We start from the raw sequence: 20,385 nt of genomic DNA, 5'->3' as shown, positions 1-20,385 counted from the left end.
ATTGGTACCTGGTACTCCAACAACACGCTGGCCATGAACTCCACTTCCCTGGACCTCAATGCATCAGAGACGCTGGCCAACAAGACGCTAATTGTTACCACCATACTGGTAATAGATAAAAGCTCTATCTGTTGTGTATGTCTTGCATATGCATAAATGAAACAAACAGTGAATCAATGTTTATAATTCTTTGTTTTTTCAGTGCTGAAGTGAAAACATTGAATTATTATAAATTTTTGGTCATTTTCATTTACCTACTGTCAGATAGATCCATCTGTCCATGTTAAATTTCTGCTCCTCTGAGCAGCTGCAGGATGTTATTTAATATTATGTGTTAAGTAGCTCTCTCCAGCAACAAGACTAAAATCTACAGTGTGCAGACACACACACACACACAGTGTTATAGTATATAATTATATTTTGAACTGCAAAAACCACTGCTAGGGGACCCAAAAGGGCTTATTACTATTATAAAAAGTGTATAAAATAAGACGGCCTGTGTCATTATTTGTTTACTTTATCTTTCATTTATTAAAACACTTTTTTTCCTAAGCATATGTGGAGGAGTTCTGTTTTCTTTAAAATACTTGTACCCTCTCCAGATACTAGCATGTGTAAATCCCTCCGTTCTCCCTCAGTGTAGGCAGCAGACTGAAGGAGAACATGCTCATTGTGCAGCCCTGTTTCAGATATAATCTCACTAACCTGCTCTGACGCTCCTAAAAACAGCTGCGGAGATATCAGCTGTTAGCAGCCGTTCAACGTTTCTGCAGTTAGCTGACAACAATTAGCATCCGAGTTAGTAACCTTCTAAACGACATATTAAATACAGCGGCAGGTTACCGTTAACATGTTATCTGGTTGTATCACTTTATAATACTTCAGTTCGATCAGTTCGAAAAAACGGCACATTCTTATTTAAAACCCTGCTGTGAGCACCGGCGATGGCCACAAACACAAATCCTTTTCCCGGGCTTCTTCCCAAAGCGGAAGTGCTTTATAACGGTTAAATGGCGGACAGAGATGTTTGTGCTACCCGCACGGCTGTCAGAGGAACAGAGCCGGACTGGACTGGTTTGGGAGGGAAACCAAAGTCTACGGTAACTTACTTTCTTGCCTTTGGGTTTGTCGGAAGAGTCGATTCAGCTGAAATCTTAATAATGATATCGCGCGAGCACTGCCAAGCTAACCGGAGGCTAAAGAATAGCTAGCTGTGTAGCGCTAGCTTTAGCAGGATCCAGAGTTAAACAAGACTTGAATCCTAATTGAGCGAATATTGAACGTAGGTGTGTTTTTCATGTATTTTTCAGACTCTTTCTAGAAAAATGTCAATGTTGATTGAGTGGCAGGTCAGTTGGTAAAATCCTGGTTTGCTGTCTGGGTCACCATCTTTGAATCAGCTGTGTGCGCTCCCTTCGCCTCTGGCAGGAAAACCCGTACATGATGAGGAAGACAAACTACCAGGACCTCCAGGGAAATGACCAGTACAAGGGTTTCTGCGTGGACATGCTGCAGGAGTTGGCTGACATCCTGAAGTTCTCCTTCAAGATAAAGCTGGTGGACGACGGGCTCTACGGGGCTCCTGAGCCAAACGGCAGCTGGACGGGCATGGTGGGAGAGCTTATCAACAGGGTGAGCAGCAGAGGACACACAGCAACAACACCACATCACATGGCTGACAGTTTTACACATTGTCAGGAAGGTAAAGGACTAATCAAATCCAGCAAGACCATAATCAAGAGCTTCACTATTAGCAAATCAGTCCAGGGTGAAGGGAAGCATACACAGGTTCAAATGCAGTGACCTGACCTGATGACCCTAAAGACATGATAGCTAGCTCACTGGCCTAGTTGGATATTATCTGTAGGGCACATAAGAGCAGGGCGAAAGTTTGTTGCTAGGAAGGTAATCACTGAGTCTGGTCCATTTTTTGTCGCACAAGTTTCTTGTGTTTTCTCTAAATAATTTTTGACCAATCCAGGACCATTATTCAACTTCTGGACAAATGCCTTGTTGAGAAGAGACAGAAATAATTTCTCTGCTCATAATTTAGTATCTTTATTGACTTCAACTTGTGTCAATGTCTGAGGGATGCAGACTCAATCTATTGCAGCTTTTCACTTTTTTCATAGAGAAACTATAAATCCATCAGTGTCCAGACAGAAAAACAGCTGTAACACATCACTGTGTGTTTCATCCACAGACACACCAGGCTGTTCCTCTGGACTGTTTATGTCCACCTGATCAGCTCCACTTCTCAGTCATCCCAGCTGTCATACCAATTTTTCTCTTCCGTAAACTTAGAGTAACAGCTGGATCCAAGCAAGGTCCATCCTTTAGGACAGCACTTCTCTAAATGTCAAACATGTTTTAAAGACAGATTTCAGAGTAACATTGGTGAGACTCATAGTTTCAGGCATTATTTTGACATTTTTGTAGCTCAACTGTGAGTCTCTTAACAGAGACATGAAACCATTTTAACGGTGAAATCACATCAAGTGATCACCTTCAGTTTTCAGCCTCTTTAATCCATCCAGTAACTGACTGTGATCGTTACTGAGTCTTTGATAGTCGATCAATAACTGGCTGACGTTGACTGAATGAGATAAAACAATAGGTAATGTCAAACCTTCACAAACAGTGCAAAGTTGAATCTTGTATTTTATGCTATTTGCTGATTTGTGTCTTTCATACTGAACATGTTGCAGCAGTTAAGTGAATATTATCTATTCTACCTGCGTGTCAGGTGTTCATGAACATCTCTTACTGGCTGATTTATTCAGCTGCTTCAGATGGTTGGCTGAAATATCTGGAGAGAGAAAAAACTAAACCAGTAACTGAAGTAGCAATGATTAAATTGATTGTAATCTTTCAGCCTGGAGTTTAGAGATTTGTGTTTCCCAGTGTCCTTAAACGCACCATGTGTTTAGCTCATTGATGCCGTTTTTACTAGAACAAGAACAGAGTCATGTGACTCTGCTTGACCACCAGGGGGCGACTCTGTTGGTTATAAAAAGAGGTCAGATTGAAATGGAGTCTATGGGGAAACTGAACAACTGCTGTTTTTGATGGCAGGTTCCCCAGTTTGTCTTCACAGTGTGTCTGTGAGGTGTTTGTGTTTTTATTTTACAGTTTTCTGCCCAGTAACAGCTGTGTACATTCATATTACTCTTTTAAACGGTGCAGCAGGTGTGGAGCAGGATCTCGGGGTCAGTCTGTGGTTTACAGTCTCAGTTCTATGGAAGGACCTGGACTTTCTGGATTCAGGGACCTTCTGTAGTGGACACCCCTCCACCACAATCCAATCATAACCCTCAAACATCCCCAAGATGTCCCCAAAACTCTAAATGGTCCAAACTTGTCAATGTGAGTCCAGATCTCTAAACAAAACTTTGTAACAACAAGTAACAACAGGGGAGAATTTTTTAGGTTTAAAAACTAACTAAAAACTTGCAAACTACATTGAGGCGTGCACACACACACACACACACTGAGTAATATGCCCCCTCATGGTCTCTACTGTCTGTTGTGGCAAGTGTCTCTGTGTGCAGTTTAATTAGACTCGACTTAACTTAATATTAGCCGTTTCCCTTAGAAAACTACTAACTAGGGAAATCGGGCCTCAGCTGAGCCACTTAATACATCCCCAGCATGTGTTTTGCTTTAGTAACTTTTCCACCCTTATAATTGGTTCACTCTTGTGTTGCAGTTAATCGGGCCATCATTGTCAGTAGCTCAGAGTCCCCGTTCCCTCGCTCATGTGACTGCGGCTTGTTGCCATAACAACTAAAGCAGAGACAATAGTAGAGAGATTGTTATCATTGACATCTGCTTGTTTGCATGTCTGTCTGCGTGATGATTTCCTGTGTGGTCACGCTTGAAACTGATTGTGATGAAAATAGACAAACCAGAGCTTTCTTTAATTTCTTCTAATTTAGTTTCTTCCTGATTTCCACCTTAAACTGCAAAATCAGCAGATCTGTGTGTGTAAAACTGACGTCAGTGATAAACTGAGGAGACAGGTTAGTTCAGATCTGCATCAGCCTGACTCTGCATCTAACCCTAACCCTAACCCTAACCCTGTCATAGTGACATCTGTTTTAGAAATTTAGAGCATCAGAGGATTTGGAGCTGATTTTTCATCATTACTCCTCCAAAGAATGGGCAGAACTCCTGATCAGAAGTTAAACCATTTCCTCCTGTACAGTTAGTGTACTGTGAGTTCACCTCAGGTTAGATCAGGACCTCTGTTGTCCTTTGAGTGTCTGCAGTGTTTGTTAGAGATCATTAATCATTTTGAAAAGCTTTGATTTTTGTTTTTAAGGGTAATGTCACACCTAAACAGTTTAGGTTCAGATGGAATGTTTGAGTTTATTAGTCCCTTTGGGGTTTCTTCATTTTCCTCTAGGCACAATTAAGAAAATCTTTTGCAACAATTCATATTTAGTTTTTGGTTTTCACTGTCAACCGTCAATGGTTTTTGAGGTTCCATCAATCTCCAGGACATGTTTTCTTGTCATCAAGTCTTCTGTGGGCCATTTAAAGCCTCAGTCCTGGGGATCGGGTCTAGTCCTCACAGGTGTAGAACTAACATATGTCAGTGAAACTGTTCCACATGACTGAACAGCTTTTTGTCACATTGTCGGCCCCAGTCAAACAATGCTAATAACAACACACACTAACACGTAATGGTGGTGATAATGGTGTTGGCTGATGAGTGCGTGTGTGTCATAGAGAGAAAATGAGGAACACAAGCAGACCATTAAAAGACTAATCAACTGCCTTTTTTCTTACTAATTATACAGCTCTTTCAATTACACTGCAGATTCACACACACTCAGCAGGTATTCACATAATTTAATCTATATCCTGTGTGTGTGTACATATACAAAACTGTGTTAAAACTCAAATGCTTTTTATCTCTCTGAGAGGTGGAACCTAAAAAACTGTATGCTCTCTCTCTCTCTCTCTCTCTCTCTCTCTCTCTCTCTCACACACACACACAGGCTTTTTCAGTGTAAGCCCCAGGAGTCTGATGAAAGAGGGTGAAATTCGTTTTACGTGTGTCTGCTCGTTAATCAATTAAGTGGTAATTAAGTAACAGAGAGGTGTCTGGGGTCCACATAGGCTCCACTATGGATCCACTCTGTGTCTCTCTGTTGACTTTAACCTTAATGAGATTATTTTTACATTTTAAATCTGCTCTGCTGTATTTCTGTAGTGAGGTTAAAACCCACACGCTGTCACATGAATCTGATGCATTCACATCAGACATTGGCACTGTTTTCTTCCTTTAAACTGAAGATGCTGTCCATCACACCACTTTTCCTTCGGCTTGCTGTCCTGAGACCAGGTCCTGGACTCATGTTTGACATGTGAGTGACTCTAAAGTGCATGTGAAAGTTTTCTATTCCTCCTGCAGTGAGAAATATCAGAAACACGTCAGTTAATCTGGAGCTCATCTCTATCAGGGGAAATCAGCCACATCCTCATCTGCATTATGACAATATCTTCACACAACAAAGCTTAGTCGCAGCGTTATGAGAATTTGGTTATGATGAGAATGACTCTGCATTGTTACGTGACAAATGCACAGTCTCTGCACTGATATCTTTGTTTCTGTCTCTGAATTGAATCCAGAGTAAAGAGGACATCCATGGATTTTATCTTTTCAACTTAAGAAATATTCAGTGCAGTTCTCACTCTTTGTTTACTGTGACTGCATTTAGGCCTTTATCAAAGCTCTGAATCAAACTGTTTCCGCCGCTGCTGACAGAGGCAACTGGCTGGGGCCCCCAGCTATTTGGGGGGGGGGTTCCTGAGCGCTGACATCTCTACAGCAATGACTCCAAATATTACTTTGTGTCCTCTAAAGAAGCCACTAGAAGTTCTCAACTATTTTCCAATAATGCTGCACAGAAGAACAAGAATATCATTATTTGTAATTCAGACACAATTAAAATAAACTGCAAAGGCTGTTGTGGATCCAACACTGTATTCATCATGAAGACTGAATAAATTCAAGAAGGAAAGACCAGACAACTGATAACCTCATTTGCTGTATTCTTTCACAATGAGAGTTCTTGCATTCTTTTATTCAAAATGTATTTACCTAGCACCAAATAATAACAGTTGCATCATTGCACCTTACATATAGAGCAGTTCTAGACCAAACACTTTATAGAGTTGTTAGAGACTCAACAGATCTTTGATAAAATGTGGAAAGACTGCCTGAGTGTAACCTCCAATTAGTATTTTAAACCCAGTGAAAGTGAAAACTTCCATCTCCAACAGGTTTGTCCCAGAAGCTGGAGATCCTGTTGGTCAGCGTGGTCAATGCTGTGTGACTGAATGTGCTAATTTAGGGGAAACAATTAGAAGAAGTCCCTGTCAGAACCAGGAAGATGTGGACTAAATGAAAGCAGCATGAGCTCTGTGATTTACCCATAAAGCTCCCGCAGAAACAAAAGCTTTTATCTCTCTCTCGGGAGCCGCACAGTAACCATTCACTGTTAACTTGTAATGCATTCAGCAGCAGTTGTGCCCTCCACAGTGACTTCTGCAAAATAAAAATCAATATTTCATTAAAAGCCCCAGAAGCTCTGCAAAAAAAAAGTTCAAGTGTTTTGAACAAAGGTGCTGCCTTTAATTGCAGCTTCTATGCCTGTAAAATCAGGCACTCAGCTTCATAATGAGAGACGGCTGTTTAATCCACAGAATGAGTCAGTACAGATTGAACGGGCTCAGGAGATACAAAGACCATTAATGTTCTTGTTGGTAAAGCTAAACCTGCCGCTTCTCCACAGACCACTCGAGTCCAGCAGCAAGTCCATCCCATAGACCTGTTTAGTCTTGAACAAAAATTCTTCTGTTTAAGGATTTGTTTGGTGTAAAGGGGGCGAAGATGGCTAAGGTCGCGTGTCCGAGCTTCAGAAACTTCTGTTCGTTCTGTTTCACTCCTCCCTCCTTTTTCTCACCATCATTCTTGTCATTTTAAATCTTTAAGTTAAAGATTTAACCTAATTTGTGGATGAAAATATAACCCCCCCCCTCTGTCCCCTCCCCTCCCTCTCTCTACAGAAAGCAGACCTGGCTGTGGCCGCCTTCACCATTACCTCAGAGAGAGAGAAAGTAATAGATTTCTCCAAACCCTTCATGACTCTGGGCATCAGCATCCTTTACAGAGTTCACCTGGTAAATATTTTTCTTGAAACATTGATTTTTCTTATTTTGTCAGAATACCTGAGTTACAAAGAGGCTAAAAATGTTCAGGTGGATCTGAAGCTTTGGGACCTTGAACCTTGTCCCGGCCTCTAGTTCATCATCATTTCGTTTTTGAGTTAAGGAAATTTAATGATGTCTTGAAAAGCTAAGGCTTTTGTGGTTGTTTCAGTCAAGTCCAAAAGGACACAACGTAAATTCACTGAATTTATCTCTCAAGACCTCCTGACTTCCCTCTTCTCCAAGTCTGCTGGTTCCTGCTGAAGATTCTTTCAGTCCCAGACGTTGTGAGATGGAGCATCCTTTGATCTGGATTTGTTGGTTCAGTACAGCACTCAGATGCTGGACTGGATTGAGATCTGTGGGATTAGGAACTGGGGGGAGCAGCAGAACAGCAGAACCAAGGAAACAGATGTGACATGACTCTTCTTCTCTGTTTAATAGAATATGAAACATGTCTGTCCACTTGGTGTCTGACAGAGACCTATTCAGGATGGACATTTAGAGCCAAAACAGGACAGCAAACTCCTTACAATGCCTTTATGGTTTTTCTGTGTCAAGGGGAAAGAAGTATAAATCCAGTCCGGACCAGCTCTGGTTGTTTGTCCACAGAACATGAAGTTGATGGATGAATACAGGAATAAATACCTGAGAAAATGATGCAATAAAAAGCAGTAAAGCTGCAAGAAGCTGCTGAATCTATGAATCTCTGCAGGTTGCTCACATGAAAGCAAGATTTGTCTCAATGGACTTTTCAGACCAACATGTTGTCTTTGCTGCCTTCATATGCTCCAGGGATTTCATCAACTGACTGAGAGGCGTCTGTAATCAGACATGATTCTGAGATTTGAGCCCAGTCTGAAAACTAGAGTCAACCTGCCATGACTTCATCCATTAATTAGTTTTTTTTTTGTCTTTCTCTGCTCTGTGCAGCAGGACATGCATATGTTAGCTTAGCTTCAGTTTATGGGAGTATTAATTAGTGAAAGGTCACAAATGAACATTTTTGATTAACTGAAGACTGAATATAAAATGTTTAAAGGGTAGTTATGTGTTGGTTGTACTGATGACCGAGACCATAAACTTATTAGGTTCTTCACTAAAATCCCTTATTACTTATAGTTTTAACATTTTCATGGAAAGAGGATGGAATGAGCAGCTGCATAAAGGTACAATTATAATGATTAAAACATAAATAAACAGAACACTGAGGACAAACCCATCAAGCAATGGTTGTAAATATAAATGACCCCCCATCTCATCATCTCACATCAACTAACATGTTTTGCTTCCTTAATCTAATGATATTTCTGACAATAACAACGTCGTCGGTTAAGGAGCAACAATGGTGGCGCCATCAAAGCTGGCGTCTCCGTGGTGATGATGTCAGAGCGCCTGATGCACTGTAATAAATTGTTGTGCTGCAGATGTGGTGAATAGCAGAGTGATAATACATTGAGCACTAATGAATTGGGAGCAGCAGCAGAAATAAATTTACACTGTTCAGCTCCGGGGGGAAAGAACACTGATGAACACGATGGCACTCCACTAATGTGCGTACATAAGTCAACAGCTTGAGCAATTAAACAGATTACCATCTTTAAGTCTGCTTGCAAGCTATTTAGACACATATTGCTTGTGTGTGTGCGCGCGTACGCTTGTTTAATAATATGCATGAATTTTTGTATCCCTCCAAACCAGACTGCACTGTTTGTACAGTTGCTGTTGGCAAGTGATGAGATTGAGTGTGTTGGTTTGTTTGATGCATTTAGGAGTTTGTACAGGCTCAGATATTAGTGTGCTGGTCATGGGGGGTGAAGTACCTAATCTTTGATGTCATAGTTACGGAAACAACAACCAACAGTCATAGATAATAGATATGACATCAACTGCTGGTACTAGGAATCAAACACAGTACAATACAACATCCGCTGACTCAAACTACGTTGCCAGCTTTTCCCTTCCCTCCTCTCATCATCATCATTATGGCTATGAGATGTCACCGAACAACAAAACCAAATGTTGATGTGGTAAACTTATATACAACATCATGTTCATTTTTTAAATGATGCTTTGGAAACAGACCAGGAAGGAGGGGAGGGGAGGGCAGGGGTTAGGGGGTGGGGCCACTTTGTGACAGACAGACTGACCCACCCAATTAGTTTTGAGTAGGTCAGATCCACCTTCTTCTAACCCTAACCCCACCTTCTACTGAACAAAGAACAAAAAAAAATTTTTAAATCAATTTGAACTATGAGGCCAGGCTGTCAACCAGGATCTGAGTGTTCGAACAGGAAACTGGTTGTGGATGATGGGCAGGTGGAGGTTTTACAGTGCGACCAAACAATTGGCAGAAAAAGACCACAAGTAAACATTTCACATCACAGGCATCGGTTTTCCTGAAAAATGTTTGTCTAGTTAAATGGAAACGGGTGTGTTTGTGTGGGTGTGAGCGTACACCATCATCATGGCCTGTTAGCCAGTCTCTCTACTGTGTATAATGGTCACTTAAGAACAACAGCTTGTGTTCAGTGGAGTGAATTAATGAAGCCTCAGCTCAGACTGAATCATGCCTAAGGCGGGTTAAGGAGTAGGGAAACTGGCAGCTCCTGAGGGGCCCAGGGCAGTGAGGGCCAAAGCAATATATCTGGCTCATATCTCAGACACTCTTTTTATGAACTTGTCCTTGCTGCTGCAGTCACAGTTGGACAAGCTAAGATCAATCCGAGTCTGTACATGACTCCAACCTTCAGCTGGTCTTCACCACTTTTATCCCTCCTGATGGTTCTTCCTGTTTCCTCCTTAAACTGCAGAATCAGCTGAATTGTCCAATCTGAAACTGATCAAATCTGGATCAGTCCGACTCTCTGACTCCTCCTGTGCATTTATCCGTCCATTCTCATCCTCCATCTTTGATAGTAAGGTCCAGAGTCAGGTCTCCCCAGCAGATGCTCCTATTGGCTGCGGTGGGTGATCATAGCCAATCAGAGGTCAAGCTGTCAAAGTTCCTGGATCAGTCCTGTATGTTTCTGAGTTTATTATGCTGACAGAATAAAGAAAATCAGATATTTATAGCATTAGAGGCTTTGGAGCTGATTTTTCAGCATGACTGTTTTGAGGTTGTGCGGATTCAGATTGAGATTTCTTTTTCGTTTTCTTTGGATGTGCTGTGTTCGTGCTCCAGGAATTATTATTATGGATACGGCAGCTTGGTACTCGTCAGCACACTGAAGTTGGCTTGCTCACCTGCCAATACAAAAACGTTCTGTCAATTTGATCTTTAAATAAACCCTTGAAGCATGAAGGTGACGACGCCGGACGCAGAGTGAACAGCTGACTGAGCACTGAGTCAGGGCTCTGAGGCTCTGAATGTGGACCGGATCAAACATGGAGGACAGGCAGTGCAGGTGAATACTGATGAGCTGCAGATAAATGGAGTCTGCAGCATCAGATGGTTTCTGCTAGGCTGAAGCTAAGCTGAACGTGTCCTGACTGCAGCTCTTTGAGACTGACTTTAACACTCAGTCCTTTTTAAATTGACTGGAATCTGCATGGAGCAAAAAGAAAAACACTGCAGTATGCGAAACACTTTATGTCCAAACCTGGACTCATGGGAGTTTATTTGGTGTCCCCGTCTTCCTTCCATCTGTCAAAATGTGATTCAGTGTTCTGCAGGTCCCAGAGTTGTCTCAGTCTTTTTTCTATTAAACATGCCAGAATGGACAAAAACGGAACTGGCGCTGATTGCCTCCATAACAGCTCAAGTTGTCTGCTTTAATTGGGTCCAATCTGGGAGTTCCTCACATCTCCTTGTTGCCAAATCCTTTTTACAGGGGAGAACAGGGGGCGCAGGCATCATAAACAGCAGGGAAGGGAGTTGATGAAAAGGGCTGATGGGAAACTCATCACAGAGGAACATCAGCATACAGTCATTAATGCTCCAAAAGCTTGTAACTGTACTTTACTGCTTTTTCTAGTTTTTGTGTTTTATTCCAATTATAGGTTTATGTGCTGAGAAAATGTGATGAGCTCAGGAGGAAAAAAGAGAAAGAAAATGATCTAGTTCCAACACTGCAATTTACCAAAGTGCATGGTTGTCAGTCTGAAGGACGGTTGTGGTTCTGAGTGGCAGATGGTCATTTTTACAATCTACCGCTGCCAGAATGACTTCCACTGGTGTTCAGCCTCAAGTTCAGAGCCAGAAAACATCAGCAAACACACACAATGACATGCACGAGGAGCATCACGGGTAAAATCCTCCACCTGTCTCCCTGCTGTCAGCTGACTCAGCAGATATCCAGATCCACCAGAACCATTTTCCCTCCTGATGTTTGGATAATCATGAGGTGAAACTGCTGACACCTGATTGGTCCACTAACCAGGTGCTCCTAATAAAGTGTTCAGTCTTCTTAGATTCTTCAGTTGTGACTTGAAGCAGTAAAACAACATAACCTGAAAAACCAAGACACAATTTTATCACAGTAGCCATGGCAACAGCTCTCGTCCAACATCTATTGCTAGCAAAATAATCTGTGCTGTCTTTTGTCCCTCAGGATCCCAGTTTGTCCTGCTGTAAATAAAAATCAGTTCAGGCTGAATAAAAACAACATTGTTGGAACTGTGTGTGTGTGTGTGTGTGTGTTTTTTCAGGGTCGTAAACCAGGTTACTTCTCCTTCCTGGATCCTTTCTCTCCAGCTGTCTGGCTCTTCATGCTGTTGGCTTACCTTGCTGTCAGCTGCGTCCTCTTCCTCGCCGCCAGGTAACACACCTGCTCCCTGTGTGTGTCTGTGTAGAACACAACTCAGGATGTTCACACCTATATATTCCATCTTGAGTTTTAATTTTTGATAATCAGAGGAAAAAAGTTCACAACTTGAATAGAACAATTTTTCATCAACTAAAAATAACCCAAACTCTGACGGTCTCTGCTGCTCTGCTCTCTGTCACTTCCTGTCCCTAAAATTTGAACTGCTTCCTATTTCCTGCTTGTAGATTTTAATTTTGTATGTGACATCTGGGACAAATTCAACAAATAGATGTTTTCTCTTTGATTGATTTCAAGCTTTTGTGGTTTATTAGACGTCACAGTCAGTTCTGGTTTCTAATGGAAATCATCTCTCTCTCTCCCCCTCTCTCTTGAGGCTCAGCCCGTATGAGTGGTACAACCCGCACCCCTGTCTTAGGGAGCGCCGGGACATCCTGGAGAACCAGTACACGTTGGGGAACAGCCTGTGGTTCCCAGTGGGCGGCTTCATGCAGCAGGGATCGGAGATCATGCCCCGGGCTCTGTCCACACGCTGCGTCAGCGGAGTCTGGTTCGTACCCCTCAGCAATGACATCATGACTACCTGACTGACATCCTGTAATTCCTGGACTCCTCGAGATCTCTGAACGTGATCTCTATGACTATGACATTGCCTGCAAATCTTTTAGTCTTGGAAGCTGTGAAGTGGATCCTACATGGATCTGAACTTTGTTGATCCTGGACTGAGGTTTGAGGGATTCAAAGATCTGGTCCTCAGTTTGTTTTTAAATTCTCCCCACTCTGCTGGAATGAGAGAATTTCAGATCACTGCCACTCCTTCTCGTTCCAGTCAAGTGTTTCCTCTCTCTTCTGTCCCTTCTTATTTTCCTCCCTGCTTTCCCTGCCTTCCTCCTTTCCTCCCTCCTCTCCCTCCCTCAGGAGCATCAGTTGAAGGTGAACAGATGGTAAAGTGCCCCTCGTGTGAAAATCATGTCACTTTCTCGTTGTTTTATTTTCATTGCTTTTCCTGAACCTCCTCTGTCCCCCTGTCCTGCCCCCTTCAGTTCCAGTAGCTGCAGTCAGACAGATGGTGGACTGATACTGGAGGGACCCTCAACATCTTTTCTCCATCCACTCTCAATCCTCACAGGGAATTTACCCCACTGACCCCCAAAGAAGATTTAGATTTAGTCCATTATGGTAACTTCTGTCCTTTCCTGCACTCTCCCCCCTCCTCCTAATTCCCTAGCTCATCACTTCCGTCTCATTTCCTCTCTAACAGAGATGTCCTGCTCATCTCTGCAGCCTGAGTTCATCTGTAGGTTGATGATTTTCACCTAAAACTCCTGATGTTTCCTGCCGAGCTCTCCATCTGTCTCTCTCTTGCCTCTCTGCTTGTGGCTCCTAATGAAGGGAAAGTTTTTGGGGGTAAATAAAGGTTAACACTGTTCTTTCTCTCTCCTCCTTTCAGGTGGGCCTTCACCCTCATCATCATCTCCTCCTACACGGCCAATCTGGCAGCATTTCTCACCGTCCAGAGGATGGAAGTTCCCATTGAGTCTCCTGACGATCTGGCCGACCAAACCAATATCCAGTACGGCACCATCCATGGAGGCTCCACCATGACCTTCTTCATGGTGAGACCTCCGTTCTGTTGACTCTCTCCTGACAGTCGCTGTGATTCAGAGGGGTGTGACTGCTCCATGCCAAGGTGTAAACCACTTTCCACAATATTGTTTGGAGAAGATGGTGGTAACTGACCCGTTTTCATTTCGCCCAGAACTCGCGGTACCAGACGTACCAGCGGATGTGGAACTACATGTACTCCAAGCAGCCCAGCGTGTTCGTCAAGAGCACAGAGGAAGGCATCGCCCGCGTCATTAACTCCAAGTACGCCTTCCTGATGGAAAGCACCATGAATGAGTATTACCGCAGCCTCAACTGCAACCTGACACAGATTGGAGGACTGCTGGACACCAAAGGCTACGGCATTGGCATGCCTCTGGGTGAGTGGGGGAGGCCCAGCTTAGTTCTTGATTCCAGACTGACAATTTCTCTGTGGACTGAGACCTCTGATACTTTTGAATCCAGAATCCGCACAAAGGTCTACTTTTTGACTATATGGATGTTTAAGTTGAATTGAGGGCGACCAATAAACTCCATTTTCACCAGATGGAAGTTGTAATTCCTCGTGGAGAAGAAGTGGAAACATGCACCTGAATGTGTGTAGCTGCTGTCAAATCACATCTTGTTTGTAATATTTTGACGATAACTAGGTCATATTCTTTGTGCAGCTGCTGTTCCTGGCAAATAAAACCCTCCCTGACTCCAGTTTGGCGCCGGGTTGCTTCTTGCCAGCATCTGGCCCTCACCTTGTCATCTGCCACAGACTTGTTTCTGGTGATAAGGATTAACGCATAGATTAGCATATTTAATGGAGTACGGATGAGCAGATGTGGAGAGAGGAAAGGCAACAGCGGGGGAGTCTTTGGGAGACCGGACCTGTCACTCAGCCTCACTGTTAAATGATGCAAATAAAAGCAGCCAAGTCACCAGGTGCTCCAGTTATTCAGTCACCTCCCGAGTTAACTGATTCTAAACATTTAAAACTTGCAGCTGCTTCTAAAGTAAGTCTTTTGGTCTCCAAGTTGGTGAAGCTGGAAGTTCACTAGATCCAGAAGAGCCTTAACTCCTTCATCTTGCTCCAGCTGAGGGATCCCACCAGTCTTGGGAGGTTTTTGGCTTGTCCTGGAACTGCCCCGTCATAAAAAAATACTCTGAATCTGTATCCGTGTCTGTTTAGGACAGACATGACAATAAGGGGTTGTGGTTAAGGGTTAATGTTCAGGCCATGGATGTGGTTAACACAAACTGCAGGTGCTACAGATGAGACCAGCAGTGGATCCATCAGGGAATTCATGCAGAAAGGGAAAATGGGAACAAAATCATGGAACATTAGTTCTAAACATGAAGATTTCTTTCAAAGTAAAACTCCAAAATCAGTTGGGATTTTACTAGGGTGAAATCACCACATTAACTTTGAATCTGGCTGTTTTGTCCCCTCAGGATCTCCGTACAGAGACGAGATTACTCTGGGGATTTTACAGCTGCAGGAAAGCAACCGGCTGGAGATCCTGAAGAGACGCTGGTGGGAGGGAGGACAGTGTCCCAAAGAGGAGGACCACCGAGCCAAAGGTGGGTGTGTTTGGAAGCAAGAGGAGGAAAGGGGGCCATACCTTCCTCATTGTTGAGTTCGTCTTTGTCTCAGAGGGGGGTGGGGGCTGGATCCACTTCATCAACAAATGACTGATTAAAGGGTCGTTGTCAAATCTGAGCGTCGGCAGGAAGGAGGATGCTGCTGATGCTCTGACGAGGCGGGTCTCGACAGTGGTGGACCAAGAACCAAACTACAGTCATTGATACCTTCAGAGTGGTGTGTGAGAGAGAGACAGACAAGGTCGTCTTCCAGCTTGTCTTCGTAATGATCTCGTCCTCTTGTGTCTCTTCTGTCTGCGTCCATCGATCCTCCTTCGATGACAACTGAATTTTTCTGTCCACGTTTGTTTCTTTATTGTTCCTGATGCACCTCAATGTAACAAGATGAGGCGGCACCTCACCTTCGACTTCCTGTCTCTGATCCGAGTTTTATCGTAACAGGGACACAAGTCCTGTCTGAGTATAGATCCGCTGCTCTGAGTTTGTGTGTGTGTTTCGTTTGAGGTAAAATCTATGAGGAAAGTCGTCTCTCTGAAATGAGTTCAGGTCTGACAGACTGGTAGCTGATATCCACCATGTTTTCCCTTAAACAAGGAATCTGTATGGACCTTTAAATGTCTGCATAAAGCTGTTCTGTTGTTTATCCCTCTCCATGCGGCTTTCAGGTCTCGGGATGGAGAACATCGGTGGAATCTTCGTGGTGCTGATCTGTGGCCTCATCATCGCCGTCTTTGTGGCCATCATGGAGTTTGTGTGGTCCACTCGTCGAACTGCAGAGACGGACGAGGTAAACCTTCATCCTCCTCCTCCTCCTCTTCCTCCTCTCTCGCCCTCCTCCTCCTGCCCCGCCCCCGGCCTCAGCCTCAGCTCAAACTCCTCAGTAGGTCGTCCGCCTGTTCGCCTGCATTCATTCATTCATCTGCTGACCATCTCACACCATTGTGTTGTTATTGTTGTTTATCTGAGGACAGATCTCTACAGCGCATTTAAACCTGATTCACTTCAGTTCAGTGATCATTTCAAACATTCACCATCTTTTTCTTGACATTTATTATTTATTGGATCGTTGTGGTTTTAAAACAATCATTGGAAACCTTTTTACTAAATGAACACATCATGAAAATGAAATAAACCTGCTCCAGTGCTCTCCAGGTCCAGCACTCCTCAATGAATTGATTAAATATCAGTGATATAAGAATGAGGCCTGAAGCTGAAAGATTCACGGCAGACAGCAGGAAGGAGAGAGAGAGATAGTCTGTCTATCTCGCTGTCTCGTTTGTCCTCTGCAGTTTTTCTGACTTTCATTCTCTGTTCATTTTATCCATCATTTATTTGACTCCCTGCCACAGCAGTTTTTTATAGCATAGATTGTCAGGCAAACACACACACAGACTTTAGTTCTCTCCTAGACTTCTAACATTCCTGTCAATAAATCACCAAATGAATCTATTAGTGATTATTGATGTGATATTATGAAGCCTGGAGAGAGTCAGTGTCTCAATCTCTCTCTCTCTCTCTCTCTCTCTCTCTGTCTGTCTCAGGTGTCTGTCTGTCAGGAGATGCTGACAGAGTTTCGGAACGCCGTTTCCTGTAAGAAGAGTTCCCGCTCTCGCCGCCGCCGCCCACTGAGCAGCGCCGGGGGAGGAGTCCTGCGTCACCCATCCCGCCTCGCCCTGGCTGCGCCCCGCCCCATCCGTCTGGTTCGGGAGATGCGTCTAAGCAATGGCAAACTGTACAGTGGCGCCAGCCCGCTGACAGGGGGGCTGGCGGGGCTTGGGGGGGGTATGGCAGGAGGCCCTGATTTGGGCCCGGGGCCCCAGAGACTCCTGGAGGATCCGCTGGGGACCAACGCCACCACCAGCACACCTCCTCCCCCTCCTCCATCATCCGCCCTGGTGGCTCCGCCCGCCCCACCACGCAGCTTCCTGCAGAGCTGCAGCCATGTGCGAATCTGCCAGGAGTGCCGGCGGATCCAGAGCCTGAGACCAGCCACACTCACACCCCCACCACCTCCTCCACCCTCCTCGTCCTCCTCCACCTCCTCTTGCTCCCGGATCCCGCCCTTGGTAGTGGCGCCAGGCCACCACCACCACCGCCACAACCCCCACCACCTCCACTTCCACCATGGCTCCATGTCGCTGCCCCGCCTCCCGCCGCTGCCTCCCCCAATGGCAGCAGACAGAGCTGAAAGCGATGGGGGCGGGGGTGCGCCAAGCCCTCAGTGGACCAAACCAGCTCCGCCACCCAGACCACTGCCCCCCACCAAGACGCCCACACATCCACCAACAGACCTCCTGGGTGGGCACGACTGAGGCACAGGATGGAAGGGGGCGGAAACCATTCTGACCTGTTTGTTGGTCAAACCAGAAACGTTCCTGGGGGGGCTCAGACCTTCCAACCTATGTTGTTACATTTTGGATAAAACGAGCTGACAGGTTCACGGTCTTGGGTTGGACAAACAGGAAGTGGCGCCAAGACGCTCACTCGACTCAGAGACTCTGAGGTTTTACTGTCTGAATAGTGTTTATACAGAGGGACACACACACACACACTGTTTCCATGGTTACCTGTCAATCATGTGCAGGATGTAGCGGAGGTTGTCCTAATTTTTCATGTAGCATCCAATTCACCAAAAATCAAAAGTGACTGTGTTTGTCATTTTTGACCTTTGGAAGGAGACAGGCAACATGTTCCCCCAACCACACCCTGGCATGAGACTGAAATCAGTTCTCAGAAAACTAATGGTCGCTGCCGAGCGAATTGTTGAAAGTTCAAAGTGACCTGTGTTAGGAAGCAGCTACAGCTTTGCTTTTCAAAGCAAAAATCCAAATAAACCAAGCTTTATCTGAAAGTGAAAGCTGAATCAGTCTCTAAAGTTGTGACTATTGTGTTGAATGACACAAACAGACACAGTTGAGGTTCTGGTTCTGACTGCTGGTCCAAAACCAGTGTCCCCCCAAAATCAGACCAGATCTGGCTGCCATATCCAGGCCAATGACAGGTGGCTTGAGAAAATATAGGAAGTTCAGAAATGAGCTGATGTCCTGGTGACAGACCGAGGGCTGGAGGACAGTTTTTACAGGAAATCTGAGCAGGTTTTTATTTATTTGATCTGTTGATGCGACTTATTCCGATTCTTTTCCTCTTTTAATTAACAAATTAGAGGCTGTTGAAAGTTCCTGCATTTTAAAGTGAAAAACTAATGAAAACTGTGACTTCCTGGTTGAGCGCCTTGAATCAGGCCTTAAACCCCGCCCACCTCCTGCTGGTTGCCAGGTGAAAGAGCAGAGAGGAGCAGCAGACAAGCAGCCGTCAAATAACAGTTAGCAGCTTTTATTTGTTCATTTTAACTCTGAATCTTCTTTCTGACAAGCCCCGCCCCCTCCGTCACCACAAAGTGACTATTGGTTACTGAGGTTGTATTTTTTTATATTTTGAATGTATTTTACATGTTTAATCCAGAGGTCCCCAACCTTTTTTGCACCACAGATCACTGATGAGACGGATGTGTCCGTGTGCCGAAGCAGTTTTCAGGTTTGTGACATATGAATGAATCCCTGGATCTTTTTATCAGATTGCGAGTGGTTCGCTGAAAATAATGATGTTTCAAATAATCAAACATAAACGAGTTCAGTCATTTTCATACAGTCCCTAATAGACACAACCTGAAGGACATTTTAGGTGATGACAGACACACACACACACACAAAATTTGACCAAACTGGAAAAGAAAAAAGCATTAATTCTGTGGTTGTCGTTTCCTTCCTGTGTCTGACCTGATGCCTCTTTCATTTATTTATTTAAGTGTTTGGGTCAGTTTCTATGACATCAGCGCTGATATTGATTGATTATTTTTACTTTTCAGTCCCAAATAAGAATCAGCCCTCCTCTGACACAGACTGTAGGAACTGATGCAGCAGCCAGACTAGCACGGTTCCATATGAATACACAGGAGTGTTGATGTAGTGTGACTTTAAATGGGTGATTTCTGTGTGTGTGTGTGTGTGTGTGTCCGTGTGTCCTGTTGGGTTTGTCTTCACTTTGTCAGCTGTTCATGTTTTTTTGCCGTCAGGTTTGTTCCAGCAGCTCAGCTGACCGGTGGAGACGACAGAAAGAAACCATTCTGATGATTCTGTTATTACTGGTATTGACGTGTGGGGTGACTGTAGGAAGTCCCGGGTCTGGTCCTGGGTCTCTGCTTCTGATGTTCAATATACAGACACACGTTTGGAATAAAAAAAAACAGTCAATGTACCAAAAACTGCTCTGTTGGTGTCTGTGACCTTTGACCTTTGAAGGCACTGAGGCGTAGTGTGTTGTATCAGGAGAGGAAATGAAAAGTGATGTGGGGCAAAGGTGGCCCGGAGAGGTCAACGCCACAGCTGGTTGAACCACAAGGGTGAGAGGACGGTCGGGGTCAGAGACAGAAGACAGATCTTCGTTCTCTTTACGTCCATCTCTGATCCCAGAACATGTTTGTTTCTCATTTTCTTTTGTTTTGATCAGTTTTTTGGGGGTGTATTTTGAATGTATTTTACTTGTTTAATCCAGAGGTCCCCAACCTTTTTTGCACCACAGATCACTGATGAGACGGATGTGTCCGTGTGCCGAAGCAGTTTTGAAGGCCTCTTGCCTGATGCAGAGCAGACTGGAGGTGAGTTTCACCTGTAGAGATAAATCCGTGTTTTCAGTAGGACTCCTGCTGTTGTCTTTTAACTGCAGATTTCTTTTTCTTGGAAGTGGAAGGCTCTTTTTCTGTCTCCTCATCGGGCTGCTCCTTTTCAAAGAAGCTTTTTTTTTACTCATTTTGTGGTTTGTAGTTTGTGGGTTTAATTTTTGATGGACTGTATCAGGTGACTGAGGTGAGCGTCTTGACATTCTTTTTTTATTCAGTCTTTTTGTGCGGCCCGGAGCCAAGTGACTGACGGACCAGTACCAGTTTAACTTTGGGTTTCTTTGTGTTTTCATCTTTTTTTGGTTTTATTTGTATTATTCCAATAGACCTTCGTTGTTGTTTTTATCTTGTTGGCCTTTTTTTGTGATTTAACCTTTTTTTAAGTGTCTAATATTTTGAATTAGTGAGTTTTAAATGTTTCTATTTTATTTCTTTGACTTTTCAGACTTGGCTTTTCTGTTTACGTCAGCAGCTGGTGTAACACAACCGAGGAACCAGCAGATAGCGCCACAGGTCAGCAAAAGCAAC

General features: G+C 44.0%; 1 protein-coding gene across 1 annotated transcript in view; it reads left to right on the top strand.

The window, feature by feature from the left end:
• The window catches only part of LOC115051506 (glutamate receptor ionotropic, kainate 5-like), a 78,646-nt gene extending 59,251 nt beyond the window's left edge, over window positions 1-19,395 (top strand). Inside the window, exons 11-20 of the mRNA XM_029514919.1 lie at window positions 1-108; window positions 1,429-1,632; window positions 7,081-7,194; window positions 11,872-11,981; window positions 12,364-12,537; window positions 13,438-13,603; window positions 13,747-13,972; window positions 15,033-15,161; window positions 15,848-15,969; window positions 16,724-19,395. Coding sequence (XP_029370779.1) covers window positions 1-108; window positions 1,429-1,632; window positions 7,081-7,194; window positions 11,872-11,981; window positions 12,364-12,537; window positions 13,438-13,603; window positions 13,747-13,972; window positions 15,033-15,161; window positions 15,848-15,969; window positions 16,724-17,494 — 2,124 coding nt within the window. The 3' untranslated portion in view covers window positions 17,495-19,395. The remainder of the gene's footprint in view (window positions 109-1,428; window positions 1,633-7,080; window positions 7,195-11,871; window positions 11,982-12,363; window positions 12,538-13,437; window positions 13,604-13,746; window positions 13,973-15,032; window positions 15,162-15,847; window positions 15,970-16,723) is intronic.
• The last annotated feature ends 990 nt before the right edge of the window (window positions 19,396-20,385 follow it).

The sequence above is a fragment of the Echeneis naucrates genome, chromosome 11 (assembly GCF_900963305.1).
Source record: "Echeneis naucrates chromosome 11, fEcheNa1.1, whole genome shotgun sequence".
NCBI classification, from domain to species: Eukaryota; Metazoa; Chordata; class Actinopteri; order Carangiformes; family Echeneidae; genus Echeneis; species Echeneis naucrates.
The sequence above is the reverse complement of the archived record's forward strand: the minus strand, read 5'-3'. Positions and strand labels throughout refer to the sequence as shown.